Source organism: Geotrypetes seraphini, chromosome 2 (genome assembly GCF_902459505.1).
Source record: "Geotrypetes seraphini chromosome 2, aGeoSer1.1, whole genome shotgun sequence".
Lineage (NCBI taxonomy): Eukaryota > Metazoa > Chordata > Amphibia > Gymnophiona > Dermophiidae > Geotrypetes > Geotrypetes seraphini.
In genome coordinates, this window is record NC_047085.1 from 315,543,324 (window position 1) to 315,564,822 (window position 21,499).

At 41.6% G+C, this 21,499-nt stretch overlaps 1 protein-coding gene across 3 annotated transcripts in view; it reads left to right on the plus strand.

Moving 5' to 3' along the window:
• Window positions 1–21,017, plus strand: part of ENTPD3 (ectonucleoside triphosphate diphosphohydrolase 3) — an 87,320-nt gene extending 66,303 nt beyond the window's left edge. For 2 of the 3 annotated variants that reach the window (XM_033930064.1, XM_033930067.1), the window contains exons 7-10: window positions 1,317–1,589; window positions 1,700–1,810; window positions 16,648–16,785; window positions 20,166–21,016. In XM_033930064.1, the coding sequence (XP_033785955.1) occupies window positions 1,317–1,589; window positions 1,700–1,810; window positions 16,648–16,785; window positions 20,166–20,354 (711 nt within the window). In that variant the 3' untranslated portion in view covers window positions 20,355–21,016. Of the gene's footprint in view, window positions 1–1,316; window positions 1,590–1,699; window positions 1,811–16,647; window positions 16,786–20,165 lie in introns of all 3 variants that reach the window. The other variant, XM_033930066.1, reaches the window with a different exon arrangement.
• The last annotated feature ends 482 nt before the right edge of the window (window positions 21,018–21,499 follow it).

Below are 21,499 nucleotides of genomic sequence, written 5' to 3' on the forward strand. Positions count from 1 at the left end.
TCCCGCCCGACGTCAGAGGAGGTGCAGGATTGCGGCAGAGGGAACATGCTACAGAAGCCAACGGCAGTCTGCTACGTTCGCTCTGCAGGCTGTCGTAATTAACTTTAAACTGTGGTAGTTAGGCCCAGAGGGAAGAACGGAGGCGAGAACTGACCTGACAGTCATTGTGTTTAAGAAGCAGCGGAGGTAAGGCCCCATACATCGGGGTAAGGCTGTGCCCATCGTGATGCCCCGGCGAGATGGGGGTTGCCTTAGAGACGCTGGATCGGGGGGGGGGGGGCAAAAGGACCTTGGGGAGGGGCGGGAAAGCAGCCTTGAACCAAAAGGGAGGGGGAAGACAGGGCAGATTCTGGACTACTAAAGGAGTTAGAGGGGGGAAACACCCTGAACCGAGGAGAGAGAGATGCCAGGCCCTAGGGAAGGGGAGACAAAGAGTGAGAGAGACAGAAAGACCTGGATCAAAGGTGGGAGGACTCAAAATGTTAGCATAAGGAGGATAGAGAGAGGGAGAAACCTGAAACAAAGGGGAGGCAGAAGAGATGGGGGCAGATGTTGGACTATGGGAGGTGCAGACAGAAGAGACAGAGGGGGGAGAGACCCTGAGGAAGAACAGAGAGATGCAAGATCATAACCGAGGAGGGAGAGAGAGGTAGACATGTTGCCAATAGGGGTGGAGGAGAGAGGAAGAAAAGTTGGACTCCTGGAGAGACAAAGAGAGATGTTGGTTGGGGAATGGAACGAGGTCTGGAGGACAAAAGAGGTGCATTTGGTATATATATAAATTAATATGGGGGTCTTTTACTAAGGCGCGGTAGCTAAATGCTAATGCGTCCATAGAATAGAATGGGTCCGTTATCACTTAGCGTGCGCTAAATTGGCTAGCGCACCGTAGTAAAAGAGGGGGTATATGTTTAGTATTTTTATTGTTGGTAGATCATTTTGACTTGGTCATTTTAAAAGTAGCTCGCAAGCCAAAAAAGTGTGGGCACCCATGCTGTAAGCTATGCACTGATAATGGAACACTTTGGGAACATTTATGCCTGCTGTTGAACTGGCGTAACTCTTTTGACCTCCTTCTATACATGGTGCCTAACTTCTAGGTGCCGAGGAAAACAATTGTCAATCATCCGCTAGGCACTGTTTGCTAGGTATTTGTGACCTGGATTAGCCACCGTGAAGGCTACATGGATCATTGGTCTGACCCAGTAAGGCTATTCTTATGTACTTACCATGCTTTATCCCAGTTTAGTAACAGCCCCCCCCCCCTTCTTATTTAAAAACAAATATTGTAACTAGAACCATTGTTTTCTTCACAGAATTCACCTGACAAATCCAGTGCTGAAAACCCCTGCTACCCTCAGAACTATGAGGTACAGTTTACAACAAAACACTTGCTCAGCAGCCAGTGCACTGAATCCCTTAGCAAGGCAGATTTCAATCCAGAGCAAACTGTGACCATCTGGGGGACGGGAGATCCTGCTCTGTGCCGGCAGATGGTAGCGATGCTGTTTAATTTTACAGCCTGTGATGACAGGGATGACTGTTCCTTCAATGCTGTCTATCAGCCTAAAGTAAAAGGGAAGTTTTCGGTAAGACAGTGATTCATTTTGCTCTTTTATTGGTATCCGCTAATCCCTCAGAATTTCTCTCCTTGCATTCTCACTTCTATGAAGTAATGAGCTATTTGTTTAATCCTTAGGCCTTTTCCGGGTTCTATTACACAGCCAGTGCCTTAAACCTAACAGGATACTTTTCCTTGGAGACGTTCAACTTCAGTGTGTGGTCCTTCTGCCTCCAGAATTGGAACAAGGTCAGTATGTTCTGCTTTCCTGTATCTGTGGGGTGGGAGGTAGGGGGGGGCGGCAGTTTCATTGTGGCCTTCCGGGTGAATATTTGCAGTGCTAATTTTCTTTTAGATTACAGACCTGGAAGGGTTTTTGAATTCACTTTTTTTCCCCTCCTTGCATGCAGGAGCCCAGGGCAACAACTGGAGAGGGGGTCTCAAGGTCCCCCTGCAAGCTATGCCTCTTTCAGCTTAAGGCAGGCTTGCACCCTAGAGCCTGGCAGGGGAGGGAGGGAAGGAAGGCTGCTGGGTGCAGAGCCTGACAGGGGAAGGAAGGAAAGGTGCTGGGTGCAGAGTCTGACAGGGGAGGGAAGGAAGGAAAGGTACTGGGTGCAGAGTCTGACAGGGGAGGGCGGGAAGGAAGGGTGCTGGGTGCAGAGTCTGACAGGGGAGGGCGGGAAGGAAGGGTGCTGGGTGCAGAGTCTGACAGGGGAGGGAAGGAAGGAAAGGTGCTGGGTGCAGAGTCTGACAGGGGAGGGCGGGAAGGAAGGGTGCTGGGTGCAGAGTCTGACAGGGGAGGGCGGGAAGGAAGGGTGCTGGGTGCAGAGTCTGACAGGGGAGGGATTGAAGGGGACTGGGTGCAGAGCTTGGCATGGAGGGGGCTGGGTGCAGAGTCTGACAGGGCAGGGCACTTGAATATTAAGCCACCTGACTTATATTCGAGTCAACAATTTTTCCTCCTTTTTTGGGGAGAAAAGGGGGGTCTCGACATATTCGGATTGACTTATATTCTAGTATATACGACAATCATTTCTATAGCACTACTAGTGCATATGTAGCATGGTATATGGTACACGCAGGTACTTTTCTCTGTCCTTGTTGGGTTCACAATCTATTTTTTTTATACCTGGGGCAATGGATTGTTAAGTGACTTGCCCAGGATCACAAAGAGCTGCAATGAGAATTGAACCTAGTTCCCCAGGATCAAAGTTCACTGTACTGACCATTAGGCTACTGCTCCAGCTGACTGATGCTGTCGGTGGTCTGGAGATTGCAGGCACAGCATGGGGAAGGGACCAGAGCAACCATAAGCTACACCGGGGGTGGACTGCTCTCCCTGCCCCCCCTTGATATTCTACTGGGATGCGGGTAGGGTTACCATATTTCCAAAAATATAAAAGAGAACATATGGCCCTGCCCCAACCTATCCCATCCCCCACACAAACACGTCGAGGCCAAAGAACTTTATAATAATAAGATAAGTGCTATTTAACAGTTCTTGATGCCATGCACAGTGTTATATTTTTGTAAAGTGGAAGTTTTGCAATGATTGGGTGGTGAAGTTTTTTAGGGACTGTGTACCTCTTTTTCTTCCATGTCTCTGAGCACAACCTATCCACACATGAAAGTATGATATAAACTTTGTTATAAGAAAATATCTTTTGAATTGAAAATAGTGATTCATGTAGTGTGTTATTTATTTATTTAGCCTATCTTTTATGGCATTCCTTTTTTTAAATGAATTTTTACTGATGTAAACCGCTGAGAACTATTTTAAGATCTGGCGGTATATTCAATTTCAGTAAACATAAACATTGTGAGAATACTTTTAGGGGTCACTGCCGCTATTATGAAACCCAGAGCCAGAAGTGGAGGGGGACTGTTCCTGTCCCATGCTACTAGACTACCATGAAACAAGAGGAGGAGCTGATCTAGGTCTAGTCCTTAATGGATCATATGATCTAGTGCAAGAGGTAACGATACTGGGGCCACTTGATGATAGTGATCATTGCACAATCAAATTTGATTTAATAACTGGAGTACACACAGGAAATCCAATATTGTCTCAGCAGGCTGCACTTTTCAAGGCTGTATTGTTTGTTCCCCTGATGAGCCAAACATTGGTGAAACAAGGTCGCTTGTTGGGAAGATTAGAGAAGACGTGACAGCGTTGGAGCTCAAGTCATCTTTTGTCAGCTAAGTCCTTGAACGTGCCTCCGGGTGACTTTGCCCTTTTCTAAACCCGAGCTGTTCTGTGAGGGAGTTTTTTTTGCCAGTGAAAGTATCAAAAGCAGTTTTGAATTGGTTCTATACTGCTACATTAGTCTGAGGCTTTTTCTCCCTCTTTTTGGGTGCATGCTGGGTTTGAAGAGGGGGGGTACCTCGGCGCCACGATCACACAACATTTTGAATCATTATATGAGCATTTTAGTTTTCAAAAAGAAAACTATGATAAAATGAGGAAAATAGTCACAAAGGGAAAAAAAAACAAAAACGCCTTAGAAGCAGCAGCTGCATACAAGTACATCAAATATTTAAATCAAGCATAGATATTGAAAAAAATACTATCCTGAAAGCCCTGGCTAGATACAACCCAAATATTTTTTTTAATAAAAAGGTGAAAGGAAAGCTTAATGTTAGTTGACATGATTAAAATATTAGGCAAAGGAAACTATTAGAGCTAAAAGAACACCCTTCAGAAAATGGAAGACGATAGGAAACAGCATAAGGAATGGCAAATCAAATGCAAAGCACTGATGAGGAAGGCAAAGAGATACTTTGAAAAGAAGCTGGCATCAGACTCAAAAACATAATAAAAACATTTTTAGGTACATTTGAAGCAAGAAGCTGGTAAAAGAATCAGTTGGATCACTAGATGATCAAGGGGTCATGTGCCAGCCCATGTGCCTAAGGCCCCGCCCACAGGAAGGGCCTAAGACAACTGGGCCAATTCCGGTTGGCCCAGACGCCTCAAGCCACACCTGTGGGCGGGGTTTGAACCGCCTGGGCCAATCAGTCCCTAAGGCCAGCCTTAGGCTTGGCACCCGTCCATCCGACCAACAATTTTAAGGTACGGGGAAGGGGGTGTCATGGGGTTGGCGGGGGGCCGATCAGGGTTTCGGGGGGGCGGTCATGGGGGGGTTGCGTCTAGGGTAGGAGGGCCTGGGATCCCTCCTGCCTGTATTTTAGTGGGGGTGGGGGTTAGAGGGTGTCGCTGGGCCAGGAGGGCTTGGGCTCCCTCCTGGCCGGATCGTGTGGGGGGGGGAGGAGGGTTGGAGATCGCCAGGCCAGGAGGGATTGAGCTCCCTCCTGGCCCCATCGGACTCAGCGGGAGGGGTGGGGGGGTTGGGGATCGCGGGACAAGAGGGTTTGGGCTCCCTCTTGCCCTGATGTCAGCAGGGGGGTCGCGGTTTGCCAGGGCAGGAGGGCTTCGGCTCCCTCTTGCCCTGATCATGTTGCGGGGTTCGGGGTGCCATGAGGCAGGAGGGCTTGGGCTCCCTCTTGCCTCGATGTCAGCGGGGGGGAGGGGGGGTCGTGGTTCGCCAGGGCAGGAGGGCTTGGGCTCCCTCCTGCCCCATTAGTGTGTGTGTGTGGGGGTTATATATTGCGGCAGGAGAGATTGACCATCTCTCCTGCCATGATGCGATCACTCCTCTACCCGAACTGCCACAACCCACGGCAGGAGAGATTGGGCATCTCTCCTGCCGCGGGTCGTGGCAGTTCGGGTAGAGAGCTGATCGCATCGCGGTAGGGGAGATAAAGGCATCTCTCCTGCTGCGATGGTTGCGGTGGGGGCGTGGGTAGGTTGCCGGGCTGCTGAACTGATCGCATCAGCCGCCATCAGCTCAGCGGCCCCTTTTTCGGCACTTATGCCTGTTTTGACTTGATCTAAGTCAAAATGTATAAGTGCCGACTAGGCAACCTGTCAAAATCTTTGGTTGTACGCTAGGTGTAGGTCGGCCCACCTCCTGCCCACTGCCCGCCCTTTCCCCTCCTCTAAAAACGCCTCTTTTCTCTCTGTGCGTTTAGAGGCAGGGGAAAGGCCTAAGCTGGTTTTAGATACGTCTAAATCCAGCTTTGATTATGGGTACTTGGACGATCAGGCTTTTTGATCATCCAAGTACCCATTTAGGCCACTTTTTAGATGGTTTTTTTTATTATGAGCTCCATATTGTATTGCACTTTTTGTTGGTTTTGAAAACTAAATAAAGATTTTTTTTTAAAAAAGGGAGACAAGACCATAGCAGACAGACTGGCTTTTTATTTTTTTAATCTTTATTGATTTTTAATCAAAAACAGTGCCAAAAAATAAAAGAATAGTATATATTACATACATTGCACTATTATCTATACAGGTAACTTATGTGTCATTCAAGATTTTCAAATTTCCTCCATATAATAGTAATATAATGTGACATAATACATAATATAATTGAAAAATCAAGTTACCTAATTTTTATCAATAATTATTTCTCTCCCTCCAACCCCCCTCCCCCCCCTGGATGTGTAAAGGTAAATGAACAAAAGGAATGATAAAATAAAGACATTATTATAATTCCACAAATTTAGTCAATGGGCTCCAAACTTTGTTAAGTACACTACTAAATCCCCTGTACTCTGCATTAATTCTTTCTTATCTGTACGTAGTACAGACATTTACCCACCAAAAAGTGTAATTTAATCTGTCATGGTTTCTCCAGTTACTCGTAATCAATTGAATGGCTATGCCTGTCATGATCATAAAAAGACAGCTTTTATATTTATCTAATGTGGGTTTCACATGTAGTATTGCTTCACATATTACAGCTTCGTATGATAGCGGAATATTTGAGTCCAGAACCAAATTTATTTGTCCCCAAATTGACTTCCAAAATATTAAAATAAAAGGACACAAATATAACAGATGATCCAAAGTCCCTATATCAATATGACAATGCCAGCATCTATTAGACTTAGAACTATCTATTTTATTTAACTGAACTGGGGTCCAGAAAATCCTATGTAACAATAATTGTCTCATAGATGCTGACGCTGTGCATTTCAATCTCCAAGTCCATATTCGTGGCCAACGAGACACAGAAATATACTGTTAAATCTCGATGCTCCAGATGTCTCTAAGACTATTTTTTGGCTTTTTATTCAGAAATCCAGAAATCAATTTGTACCACTGGGCAGCCTGATGTCCAACTAGATCAGTTTGGTAGCAAAGGATCTGCAAGCTAAAATAAGTTTTTAAATTTTTCCATTCAGGGAACCCACTCTGAATAGCCTGCTTCAATTGCAACCACCTATATTGTTGAGATTTTAAAATTCCAAATGATTGTTGCAATTGTGAAAAATCAAGCAGATTTCCATTAGATAGAACGTCATCTAATGTCCGAATACCTGCCTGCATCCAATTCTTCCACGCGATCCCAGCACCGCCTATTTGAATCTTGGAGTTTAACCATAAGGACTGCAAAGTAGATTTCATTATGGGGACCTCCGTTAATTTATCAATAAATTTAATTGTTTTCCATGTGTCTAATAAAATCACATTGTCCTTAGCATAACTAGGTAATTTAATATTTAATATATGAGATAGTCGCATCGGGGACATGATTTTCCATTCAAGATATAACCAATCTGGTAGATGTTCCAAGGACTCAGGGAAGATCCAATATATACCTTGACGCATTATATAGGCTTGATGATACCTATAAAAATTGGGAAAATTTACCCCACCTTCCACAATTGGTTTTTGTAGAGATACTAAAGCAATTCTTGCTTTTTTCCCAAGCCAAATAAATTTTATCAGAATACCATTCAACTTTTTGTAAAAGGACCCTTGAAAATAAACTGGTATCATACCCATTTGGTAACAAACCACAGGCAAAATCATCATTTTGACCTTTTGAACTCTCCCCCACCAAGACAAATGTAAAGGGTTCCATTGCTCACACATCTCCATGATCTTTAATAATAAAGATTTTTCGTTTATTTTCATAAGTTTCTTCAAATGTACTCGTAATCCATATTCCTAAATATTTAATACCATCTTCCTTCCAGATAAAAGGAAATTCACCAAATAAATCTTTTGCACAATGTACATTTAATAGAAGAACCTCTGATTTACTCCAGTTTATTTTGTAGCCAGAGAATTTTCCAAATCTGTTAATCAGATCTAATAAACTTGGAATGATAGTTTCAGGATTTCTCAAATGAAACAAAATATCATTTGACACAATTGATCACCTTTTATTACTCCGCCTTTCTTCCATTGGTATTAAAGACCAAGTATTAGATTGGTTTCAATCATATTTTACCAATAGATCTTCCACAGTACATTTTAACAATTCTATTTCAAAACCATTTCAAACAAATTATGGAGTACCACAAGGGTCCATATTGTCCCCATTACTATTTAACATTTATCTGGCCCCCCTTTTAACTCTATGTCAATCTATAGGATTTACAGTGTATGCCTACGCGGATGATTTTCAACTTTTGCACCCCATAGATCCCTCAAGTTCTCAGGATATATTCGAAATTAACTGTAAGCTGGCCAAAGTTCACGAATGGTTGAATATTAATCAACTTTCTTTAAGTATCAATATATCTACATCTATGCTTTTCTCAGGGAAAGAAGGTGTACAACTCATCAATCCAATCCTAATAGATAACAAACCCCTAAATCTCACTACCAATACAAAAATCTTGGGCGTCATTATAGACAATAATCTTACTTTTCGATTACACATCAGTGCTTTGGTTAAAAATTGTTTCTACAGACTAAGAATGATTCGTTCGTTGGTCCCCCTTCTCGATTCATTTTCACTCAATACTTTAATTCACTCTTTAGTGATTTCAAAATTAGATTACTGCAATTCCTTATTAAAGGGGGCGTATCTTAAGGATATAAGGCGCCTCCAAATCATACAAAACACTGCAATAAAGGTAATTTCAGGTTCAAAAAAATTCGATCATGTCACACCTCTGCTTCAAAACGCTCACTGGCTACCAATTTCATATAGGATAACATATAAAATAGCTCTTTTAGTCTTTAAGACAATAAGAAATAACACTCCTGCATTTATAGATAGGCTCCTGATTCCTTACAGTCCGTCAAGAGTTCTCAGATCATCCTCACAAGCTTCCCTATATGTCCCCTCTTTAAAAATCATTGGTACTCGCCGTGACCTGATTTTCTCAGTTACAGCCCCAACTATTTGGAACTCACTCCCTCTATATTTACGACTTGAACAAGATTTGAAAAAATTTAAAAATAGCTTAAAGTGTCTTCTTTTTAAAGAAGCCTTTAACTAAAAGTTTATTTTCCGGTTGATTCCGAACTTCATCATCTTTTATTAATTTCAGATTATCTTCCCCCTTTCTTTAGATTTTCCTGTTCTCAATTTCTTTTTCTCAAACCTTCCTTATGTTCTAACCTAATCTGATTAACACATATTTTTTTTTTATTGTATTTTTTCTTTTTTCCCCCTTTCCTACTGTCATGTGGTTTGTTTCCCCTGTTTGTTTTTTTTAATTTTAAAGTAATTTTTTATTTACGATGTATTTGTGATTTAAGAAATCCAATTTTATTTCTTTGTAAAACGCTTTGTATCCTGAAAAGCGTCTAATCAAATTACATAATAAACTTGAAACTTGATCATCTGCATAAGCAGAAACTTTATATTCCCGACCTACATAAGGAATACCACGAATCTCCTCTGCTTGTTTAATAGCCAACAACAAGGGTTTCAAAACTATATCAAACAACAAAGGAGATAACGGACAACCCTGTCTAACTCCCCTTTCCAAGCAAAACCGTTCTGAAAAAGTATTATTAATATATAATCTAGCAGAAGGGGAGCTATACAAGGTTTGAATCATTTATATAAACCCAGAACCAATACCAAACCATTCCATAGCCTGATACATAAAGGACCATTCTACTCGATCAAAAGCCTTCTCTGCATCTAAGGATACAGAAAATGCCCAATCATCCAATCCTTTTGTTAAATTTAGCATATGAAATGCCAATCTAGTATTATTTGAAGAATGTCCATGAGCAACGAACCCTGTTTGGTGGATACCAATGATATAAGGAAGAGCCTTGGCCAAGCGTAAAGCTAATATTTTAGCTAATATTTTCCCATCTACATTAATCAAAGAAATCGGCCTGTAATTAGAAACCAAAAAGGGATCTTTATTTGGCTTTGGCAAAACAATAGTTAATGATTCCGCCATAGTACCTGTTATACAACCATTATTCAGTTGATCCTGATATAAATTTAGTAGATGAGGTAACAATACGTTTTGAAATGATGCATAAAATTCTACCGTATATCTATCACCACCTGGAGCGGATCCAACTCTAAAGGACTTCAATGCAGACTGTATTTCTTTTTGTGAAATGGGTGCCTCTAATTTTCCTTTCACATGATCGGGAATTTTAGGACCCTCAGTCAACTTTAAGAATTCTAACCCTTCACCTTCTTTATTTGAATAATGCTCAGAAGAATACAAGCTTGTGTAAAATTTCAAAAACTGTTTTAGTATATTATTAGTTTGATAATGAATTACTTTGTTTTCATCTATAATTGCTGTGATATTTATTTTCCTCTTTTTTGCTTTCAGATACTTAGCCAGTAATCTTCTCGCCTTATTTGAATTTCCATAATACAAAGCCTTATGAAACACCAACTCTTTCCTAGCCAACTGAGAAGAAATTTCATTATACCTAAATTTTGCTTTTAAAAGGGCCTGAAAAGTATTTGGATCCCAATTTAATTTCAATTGTGACTCTAAATTTTTAATACTTTGTTCTAGGATAAGAAAATCTTTATTTAGTTGTTTCCTAATATATGATGTATACGAAATTATATGTCCTCTCATGGTAGCTTTAAAGGCATCCCATAGTGTTTCTAAAGATATTTCTTTTGAGGTATTAATCTGAAAAAATTCATTCATTTTCAGTTGAAATTCCTCTTTAAAGTTAGTCTGCTATCAATGTATTATTAAATCTCCACACAGGTCTATTATTTTCTTTTCCATCTATACTATATTCAATCCAGACACCTCCATGATCTGATAAAATAATCGGATCTATGGTTGCCTTTGTTACCTGTTGAACTAAATTATCTGATACGAATATATAATCAATTCTTGAAAATAATTTATGTACATGAGAGCAAAATGAAAATTCCCGATCATTGAAATGAAGAATCCTCCAGACATCTTTTAAACCACAAGATTTTACCAAATTATCCAAATCTAACGATTTTAAAATTTTACTAGGGTTGTTTTTTTTTTTTTTTAATCCAATATTGGATCTATTACTGCAATGAAATCTCCTGCTAGTACTAAACTAGAAGCAGATGATGATAAAATCAATTTTGAATATTCTTAAAAAATTCAGTCTGGTTTGAATTAGGTACATTATATTAAAAGGCAACAAGGTATCTTTCCCTGAGCTCATTTCCACTTGAATCCATCTTTCCAATGGATGTACAGATATCATATTAAATGACGCTAAGCACTTTTTATGTATCAATAAAGCAACTCCAGCTTTTTTTCCCAACAGCAGGGGCATAAAAGCATTTCTTAACCCAATCCCCTTCTAATTTTTTTGATTTTATTTCAGATAAATGGGTCTCTTGGATAAAATATATATCTGCCCCCTCAAGAAAGATAATGTTTTTTCCCCCAGGAGGGACCTAAGGCTCCCGGGCCTATTCTGATTGGCCCAGGCACCTTAGGCCCCACCAGTAAGCAGAGCTTTGGGACGGATGGGCCAATCCGGCCTCATTCCGTTGTTGGCTGCCTGCCAGACAGGCGGGTTTGGCTCCCGTCTGTCCGGCCAACTACACAAAGGTATGGGGAAGGGGGGTGAAGGTGTCGTGGGGGTCGGCCAGGGGGGTCGCGGGTCAGCTGGGGAGGGTGGTCGGAGGTTCTTGGGGGGGGCGGTCGTTGGGGGGAGGGGGGTTTGCATCGAGGGCAGGAGGGCCTGGGATCCCTCCTGCCCGTAATGTAGTGCGGGGTGGGGGTAGGGGGTCGCCGTGGCCAGGAGGGTTTGGGCTCCCTGGCCCGATATTGTCAGGGAGTTGGGGAGTCGGCGGGGCAAGAGGGTTTGGGCTCCCTTTTGCCCCGATCGTGTCGGGGGGGGCAAGAGGGCTTGAGCTCCCTCTTGACCCGATCGTGTCGGGGAGTCGGCGGGGCAAGAGGGCTTGACATTAGAGAAAGGGCGAACCGCCGGAAGAGGAAGCAGCGCAGGCGCAGGGCTCACAGAAGGGCTGGGACCGCCAAGAGGAAGCAGCAGGACACCGGTAGGAGCTTCTACATGATGGGGGGGGGGTCGGGAGGCTGTGGGGGTGCGAGCGGTCCTTCAGGGTAGGGGTGCGGGTGCGTGCGAGCAGTCCTTCGGGGTGTGGGTGCGTGCGAGCGGTCCTTCGGGGTGGGGGTGCGAGCGGTCCTGCGGGGGGGGGGGGTGAATCGGACATTGGGGGGGTACTATGTAAAAAAAATTTTGTACAACGCGCTCGCGCGTATAACGCGCAAGGTTATGCGCGGTTTGTAAAAACACGTATAACGCGCGTGTTATATGTGAGAAAATACGGTAATCTATAAGACAATATATATGAGAATATTATTTCTATTGTTTTCATTCCTCATTAGCTACCATCATATTGCAAAATTTCCTAGTTCTTCTAATTCACTATGAATCACGAAACCACAAGTACCCTATCATATTTACTTTTTTTTAAATCAATTTTAAAATAACAAATATTAGTAAAATCCATCTAAAATCAATTGAAGAAATTCATTATAACTTTTGTGAATTATTTTATTTGGCTGCATTTTATTCTATTCTATTTTGTTATAATTCCACTACAAAGGATATTCGTCTTGTTGTATCCATATGTGTCTGCAGGCTGTGATACCAAACCACTGCACGAGTACGGAAACCAATTACTGTGACCATCCTATATATTTTATAGTATCAGGGAATTATTGATGTAATCTTGTTACGATCTGTCTAAAAAGCATCTGGTGAAGGTCATGAACTAAACCACCATGTTAAGTTGATTAGAAATTTCCAGAAGTCTGTCAGCTCGATCTAGGAATGTTCAGTAATCCTGCTCTATCCTGGACTTTACTGACAGATGATATTCATATTATATTAACTAAGGATGCCTTTTATACAAGTCTCACACAAGTAGAATTCATTTACTTTTCACTGTTAAATCATTTCATCAAAGCTCCCATATCTCCAGTGTATCCCCATTGATAGATGAATTACGAAGAACAACAAAGTCAATTTCAAATATAGCAGAGTCATGCAATGCTTTTAAAACTGTAACATTCCATTCAAATGTCTTTTTTAAGTTACTGCTTGAATCAATTCTATTCCACTTAATAAAGGCTTTAAAAAGATCTTTATAGGAGACAGTTACCTCTTTTAATACAATGGCCCATTCTGCTGAGAAATGTAGCTCCTTAATTTATTTGGATCTTCATATTTAACAGTCCGGTTTTCATGAGTTACCCTCATGATCGCCGGGTAAAAAAAGGCCATAAGTTGCTCCCATACGCTGAAGTTGTGGTCTGAGCGATAAAAATTCCTTACATATATTAGCAGTCTTTCTTGCAAAGTCTGGCACAATGATTAAATTTCAATTGCCTATTTGATTTAGCAAGTTGCAGGATCTCCAGCGCCTGTTGAAAGCGTAATACATGAAATATTAAAGGTCTGGGCCTTGTTTGACTGTTATTCTTATGTGTAGGAATCCTATGGGCTCTTTCTATCTCTAATGCGTGCCCAGCAGAAAGGGGGAGTAATTTAGGAATCAAATTTTCCAAAAAAGAAATACAGCCTTTTCCTTCAACCCCTTCCGCAATTCCTAAGACCCTTAAGTTATTTCTATGTGAATAATTTTCATGACTCCATTTGCTTTTCCAAATCTCGTAAGGCTACCCGATCTTTTCCACACTGCGCTTGCTGTGCTTCATTTTTTTGTAACCCGACACTCTAGCTGCTCCATTCGTTGGTTGGCGATTTCCATCTGTTTTTTCAACTGGGTTACTTCCTCCTTAATAACAACCATATTATCAACGGCTTCTTTTAAAATCAATTTAGTGGCTCGAAGCTCTGCTCCAATATCCACTGAATCTGTTACATCTGCATGTAAGGGAGCGTTTGAGGCCAGTAAAGTTTCCATTTTAAGTCTCTTTGATTTTGCCCCCGCAGTGAAGGCAGAGTCAATTTTCGTTTGTTTGTTTGTTTGATGCCATCGCTAAGTAGTATAAGACTCTCAGAGACAAAGTTAAAAAAAACCCTTCGGGAAATATAAGACCGCAATAAAATGCCTGGGTATAAGAGCCTCTTAATTACCTGTCCATCTTTGTCGCACTTCAAGCCATGCCCCTGAGAGACTGGCTTTTATGTAAGAAGCTCTATTTGTCTTTTGGACATCAAGATCCTGATTTTATAAAGTCAGGATATGGACAAATAAAATTGAAATAGGTTTACATGGCAAAGGGGCATGGTCTAGGTTTGTTTTGGGTGGGACTAGAGAGCATCCAAACTATGGCTATTCTACTCTGATTTCAGAAGGGGAAGGGGCAATCTTTGTCTACAAAAATGGACATCTGTTTTTAGACCTGGCACATGGCACATCCAGGTTACAGAAAGGTGCTTTGGTTAAGCAGTTCTCCGCAGTGGCATAACGAGGGTAAGGGGTACCCTAGGTGCCCTCCTTCCCTGCCCCATTTCTTCCCCCCACGCTACTCACACCCTCTCTCCCCCCCCCATAACTATTTAAATCTTCATCAGCATGATCAGCTTCTACTGCCTGCTGCTTTCAGTGGCTTTAGTTTTCCCTCTGATATCATCACTTCCTGGCTCCGCAACCCAGAAGTGATTTCAGAGGGGAGCCAGGCCGGTGCAAACAACAGGCCTGAGAAGCTGCTCGCGCTGAAGAAGATTTATAGAGGTACTAGAGGGGACACACAAACGTGGCGGGGGGAGGGGGGCAGAGAGATACTGGCACCCCTATCAAGAGGGCGCCCGGGGAAGTCTGCCCCCCCTCCACTACAGTGCCACTGGTTCTCCACTGAAAGGAGTAAGGGAAGTCACAGTAGGAATTTTTATGTCCCTGGAGGGCTCACAATTAAAAAAGAAGAAAGAAAAGAAATCTTAAAGGGCTGAAGTGGAATTTGAATGGTATTCCCCCACATGGATGTCTATGTGACATTTTATAATATGGGTGGTCCTATGCTGCCACATAGACATCCGTGTTTCCCCATGTCTTGACTTGTTCATAGTTTGGGTGTTTCAGGTTGTAAAATGGATGCTCATGCTGGATGTAGTCAGCACTTGCATGTCCATTTCTTATGTATTTTACAACAGGCTGTATGTTGGCAGATCCTGTTCTAAAATATATGAGAAATGGACAACCATTTGTGGCATACTAATCTGGATGTCCTTATTCTGAAATAGATGTCTTAAAAAAAAAAAAAAAAATCTGCCTCCACATGAATTTTGTTTCAGTATTCACTGAGGAAGTTGTGAGGGAGATACCCATGCTTGAAATAGTATTAATGATGATGAGGTTATTTTGCTTGGAGGTAAAATATGGTCTTTCATTTTAATTATTATATTCAGGTTTGGATACTGTGGGTTTAAGCTACAAGCCTTGACAATCCGCAGAAGCCCTCACTGGATCACATTCACACAACCAAATTTGAGATTTTGGTTTCGGGTTCAGCCAAAATCAGATGATGAGTTTTGGTGGCAGTTTTTTGGTTTCAGCCAAAACTGGAGGGAGAGGGGGGAAGTTTTGGTAGGCCTCTGAACTGCAGTGGGACTCGTGTCTGAAACTACAGATGGAGTGCAATGAAACTACAAAGACAGTTCTACAACTGGATGCATGCTATGTTTGTCTTATTTATGTAAATGCCGAGAAAATTGGCACTTATCCATTTAAGTGAATTATACACTATTTCATAAGATAGTGTTTATGTGCCTTAACATTCAACTACATAGGAGGAGCATGGGTATGTCTCCAAATTACACGCATAATGTATATACATGAACTTTTTAGCAGAGCACCTAAGAAGTGACCCACCCCCCCACAATATGAATCTCCCCCTTCCCTCCTCCCACTTTTATTTTTATCTCGATGTAATTTAACTTCCTGGTGTGTTTTTCCTACTTTTCATGTAAGATCTGTTTGTCAAAAAAACCCTTTTTCTTTATTTTAATATACAATACTTTTGATTTTATGCTTGTTATATTTTATAAAACTTATTGTAAGCCATTTAGCCAATATTCGATAGATGGTATATCAGAAACTTTAGAATACTATGGGCTCCTTTTATAAAGGTGCGCTAGCGGTTTTAGCACACGCTAGCCGCTCCGCCTCCTTTTAAGCAGGCGGTAGTTTTTCGGCTAGCGCGCGCTATATCGTGCGCTAAAAACGCTAGCGCACCTTCATAAAAGGAGCCCTATGTTGTATATGTTGCATTTACATAGAACTTTTGTTGGTTATGCGGTCTAGAAGTCCGATGTTATGTTATGTTATGTATACATTAGTATTCTATGAAGGTATCTTGACACACAGATGCTGTTAATAGCACTAGCACCCAATGCGTGCAGGGTGCCTAGCTATAGATGTCAAGTTATAGAATTGCACCTATCTTGACCTGGAGAAGTTCAGGGATCATAAGATCAAGTACCCGAGGGCTTCGGGAAGGAAGAAGCATTACCCTATTATATGTTGAAATACCGTATTTTGGGGGTAAAGGTGTATAACAAGCTCTCACACATTTTGGGATGTCAGAGACTGTCTGTTTGCATCATTATGGGTCCGATTTGAAAGAACGAGAAGTGAGTGGCCTTTTCTAAGCTGTTCTTGACCGCTGCTCCATTGGTACTGGCGGCTGTCTGGAAGCAGCCAGTGAGACGGGACTGTGGGTTATTGATTCAAGAAGCAGATAACTGGTATCTTGTCTAGAACTTGCTGCTCTGAAGTAGAGAATGACAGTTTTTAAAAATTATATATATCTTGTAATCACTGTGTGTGTATTTTTATATATTCCAGCTTCCACTAATTCTGTCAAAATTTGAAGAAACATATGCAAGGTCCTACTGCTTCTCTGCAAATTATATATATTACCTACTTGTACAAGGATATAAATTTAATGCAGAAACATGGCCTCAAATACAGTTTCAAAAAGAAGTAAGTTTAAAATGACTTCTAAATTTTGTTTGTTGACCAGTGGCTCCCTCTAGTGGCACTTTCCTGTCTCTTCTGTTGTTCTTAACTAAAGAAATCCAATCTATTTCCAAGTGTAACTTGGTGCTGTTTTGTTTTGTTTTACCACTTTAATGGCTTTTCTGTTATTACCTATTGCTTTTCTTCCTAACTGTGTCACCATTATTCTGGCCTGCTTGGTTGACACTGCAAATCCAGAGGAAAAATGACTTTGGTATGGTTCTGGATGGTTCTGAAGAACTGCCTAATTCAAGGGTTCCCAAGCGTATCTCTCTATCTCTTCAAAATACACGCAAAAGAGCAGATATAGCATTTTCCAATATACAGCAAATACAAAACAACCAAGAAATAGAACCACGGAAGCAAGTGAAGTCCGGGCTTGTGTTCTTATAGCCCGGACCCAGCTATTCCTCACCCTGATAAAAGCCCCACCCCTACTCCAACAAGCGCATCTATCTTTTAAAGCACAGATCTCAAAAGTAGTGAAATCTGCTTACTTCACCATGTGAAAACTGTCTTATTTGAAGAATATCTTGTCAAATTGGGATTTGAGACAAGTACTTCAGGGCACTAGTACTATTATCACAGATAGATTACTGTAATGGTATCTATCTAGGTTTGCCTAGTACATATTAAAGCGTTACAATTGATACAAAATTTGGCTGCTCGGCTATTGATGGGAGTATCTCGATACGAACACATTACACCTATTTAAAAAGGTTGCGTCAATATTGTTTCGTATTCAATTTAAAGTTTTAAAACTTGTCCAACAAAGTGTTTATTTCGTTCTGCCAAATTATTTGGCAAAATGCCTAATTTTATATACTCCTCCAAGGATGCTGAGGTCACAGAATTGTTGGTTTTCAGACACAACAAAGGGGAATATTGTACAGTATGTACGAACCAAGAATTCATGTTTTTCTATAACTGGACCATTTATGTGGAATGCGTTGACTGGTACCTTACGGTTTTGTAAAAAATCTAATGCAATTTAGAACACTGCTTAAGCTTTTTTAAGCTAATATCCTGCTTTTTAAAGTTAATTTTCTATCTCCCGAATGTCATCTTCTTTTGCAGCTAATTAGACCTGTTTTGCATTATTGTGAAGTAATGGTAGTAGATGAATGGCTAAGAAGTAATCTATAGGTTCAAATGATATAATTTTATGATTTTTGCTGATGTATGTGACTTCTTAAGATGTTCAAACCTGAATTGTGTATGTGATACTGTGAGCCGCCTTGGAAAAAGGCAGATTAGAAATGTTTTAAATAAATATATGCATTGCCACTATAGCTTGAAAGTTTATCTCATGCATTTATTCATTGTGGAAATCATGAATACTTAATTGGTAATCTCTGGCCTTATTCATAGCCTCTTTCCCTACCTTTCTTTCATAGCCCAGCTTGCAGAGCAGCCCTTGATAGTATAAAACCAATTTTGACTGATCCCCTGGGCATGTAGCAAAGCCTGCCAGAGACTCACCATTGCAGCCATCTCAGATTACCCAAGTCAAAGCTTATAGTTGTTGGGTTACTCACTATCACTTAGCATTAGATCTCATTGTTTTTATGATAAAACTGTCCATGCAAATGGATTAAGGGTCATGGACTCTCAAAAACTGCTCAGTAAAATATGTGGAAAAAGAATGCAGTTTAACTCTTTTCCATCAATAGGTAAGGTTGAATTAGGCACACAAGTGGGCAGGGTAGTAGGGAGGATTTTTTTCAAGGAGGGGACAAAGTAATTTTTTTTTTTTTTTGGTATTACCCAACAGGGCTTCTTTTTATGGAGCTGGTTGTTATAGGGAAGGTTGAGAATTGCCCTGTACGAGGGGCCCTGAAAAGTTCTCAGCCCAACCAAGAAGAGAATGATGTGGACCCATGAAATTTACAAGTTATTCCCCACTTTTCTTGACACTTTTTGTTTCAATGATATCAAATGAAAAGTGTCAAGAGAAATGTGGAATAACTTAAGTTTCATGGTTCCACGTCATTCTCTTCTTGGTTGGGCTGAGAACTTTTCAGCGGCCCCTCGAATATGGTAGGATATAACATTTTAGAATACTCAAGTAGATTGATCTATGAAACTGTTAAAAGCATAAAACAAACTTACTATCCAAAAAAAAATGGTTGATTCTAATGTTATCTGAATAATACAAGGATTCTCAACCCAGTTCTCGGGACACATCAAGCCAGTTTGATTTTCAAGATACCCATAATGAATATACATGAGAGATATTTGCATACAATGGCAACAGTGCATGCAAATTTATCTCATGTACATTCATTGTGGATATCTAGAAAACCAGACTGGTTTAATGTATCCAAAGTATGTTCTTTACTGTTATGATTGCTGCTTTATTTATTTAATTTTCTATACCGTTCTCCAAATGAATTTATTCAGGTACTCAAGCATTTTTCCCTGTCTGTCCCGGCGGGCTCACAATCTACCCAATGTATCTGGGGCAATGAGGGGATTAAGTGACTTGCCCAGGGTCACAAGGAGCAGCGTGGGTTTGAACCCACAACCCCAGGGTGCTGAGGCTGTAGCTTTAACCACTGCGTCACACACTCCCAGGTCCCAGGAAGGGTGAATGTGGCTGCCAACTTGCAGCAGAGAATATAGGTTGGATTGCAGGTGGAGAAGGGAGATACTGGACAGGGACACTAAAATCCTACAGAGTGGGAAAATGCCCCTTTGCCTGCCCCTGGTGCCCATGCAAGTGGGTGATGCCATCTCATGGTGCAGGAACAGAACTGCTCTCCCACAGCGCTAATGTTCCTCGAAGCTGCATGGCTGCACACTTTTTAGCAGGAGGCTGTGTGGTTGGAACCAACACCTTCTGCCGCCACTACTGCTGCCGCTTTACTGAAGCAGCAGCAGTGGCAGAAGCAAACTGAAACAGACCAGCAGCGGGTCTGCTCCTTCTCTCTCCCTTCACTCCACTTCCATCAGCATCTGTCCCCCTCTCTCTCTCCAATCCAATTCCATCCAGTATCCTTCCCCCTTCTGTCTCTCCTTCTCCCTACACCCCAATTCCATCAGCATGTCCCCTCTCTTTCCTTCCACCCCACTTCCCTCTCCCTCCACCACCCTTCCTTAAGTATCCTGCTCCCTTCTCTCTCCCTCCACCCCAATGCCATCCAGTATCCTGCCCCTCACCTCCCCACCACTGCTGCATACTTTTTGAAAATGAGCCCTTAAATGTTTTTTTAAATTATTTTCATAAGCATTACTTTATGTATTAGACATTTTATATAGATTGTCCTTTGTTTAGAGCATTTTATTATGAACAAGTGGATAAAATTTAATAATAATGAAATGACTTTTTTTTTGTACTCCAGGTTGGAAACAGCAGTATAGCATGGACCCTTGGCTACATGCTGAACCTCACTAACATGATTCCTGCTGAAGCTGAACTCATCCAGTTTCCTATGAGCCGTTCAATATTTGCAGGACTCCTCTTCCTGTTCACTGCACTGTGTGTTCTCTGCCTGATCTTTCTCGTGATCTCACTTATCCGTGCATGCTAAAGAAAAACTTGCCACAGCAACCAAGGAAATGCTACAGGGAAAATGTGCACTTTCCCTCATGGGCTACTGGATGCACATCTTCTCATTTCCTTACAAACTATGCTTCAGGGTGAGAGGAAGAAAAAGGGAACAAGTAGTCTGGAGATTTAATGGTATTTTAAAAATGTATCATGTGACTTTTCGAGGGGGCCCTTTCTTTAAGCTTGACAGGAAAAAAGGGGGTTCGTGTGATATTAATCTAAGAGTCCTGGCAATTCCATGTGTGCCCATTGGGTTGCTTGAAGCTTAAACCTCAGGGCTGCAGGCCAGCTGATGAGACTTTCTGGGTCATAGGAGAAAAGAAAAATTTACCTAGGATTTACCTCTGGTATTGAACCTCAAAAGAAGTTCATGCGTTTCTATGAAAGAACTCTGAGGTGAGGCAGAATGTGTTACTGGCTATAACAGTGGATTTTGTACAGCATGACATAATAAAGATCAAACAAAAAATGATGATATAATATTGTAATTAACTGGAATATATTTGATAGAACTGAAAAAGGACTGGCACATGTAAGCAAAGGATTGGCTGTACAGTACTCCCCCGATATTCACGGGGGTTCTGTTCCAGGAACCCCCGCGAATCATGAAAAACCGCGAATACGGTTTTTTGTGGGGGAGACTGGAGAGGGCAGCTGGAGAGGCAGGAGAGAGCAGCCGGAGCACCGGTGAGTGAAGGAAATAACTCGCTGTATGCTCTGACCTCCTCTTCCTGCACTAAAGTTGGGCCTTCTGATTGGTGAGGCCCGACTTTAGTACAGGAAGAGGCAGTTGGAGCATACAGCGAGTGATTTCCTTCACTCGCCGGCGCTCCAGCTGCTCTCTCCAGCCGTCCTCTCCTGGTTAGTGGTTCGCGGTCGGAAAATACCGCGAATGACTGGGACCGCCCACCGCGAATGACCGGGGGAACGCTGTATATGTGCATGTAGTGCATTCAAAAGTCATGTTAATGATAGATATAAAGAGCCATTTTCAATATGATGTCCAAATCCAAGTTTGGATGTTTTGCAGAAGACACACAGAAATACAGTACCAAACATGCCCATTTTCAAAACTGCTAAATGTTTATCTTGGGTTTTTGTTAAAAAAAAAAAAAAGTGTGTCTA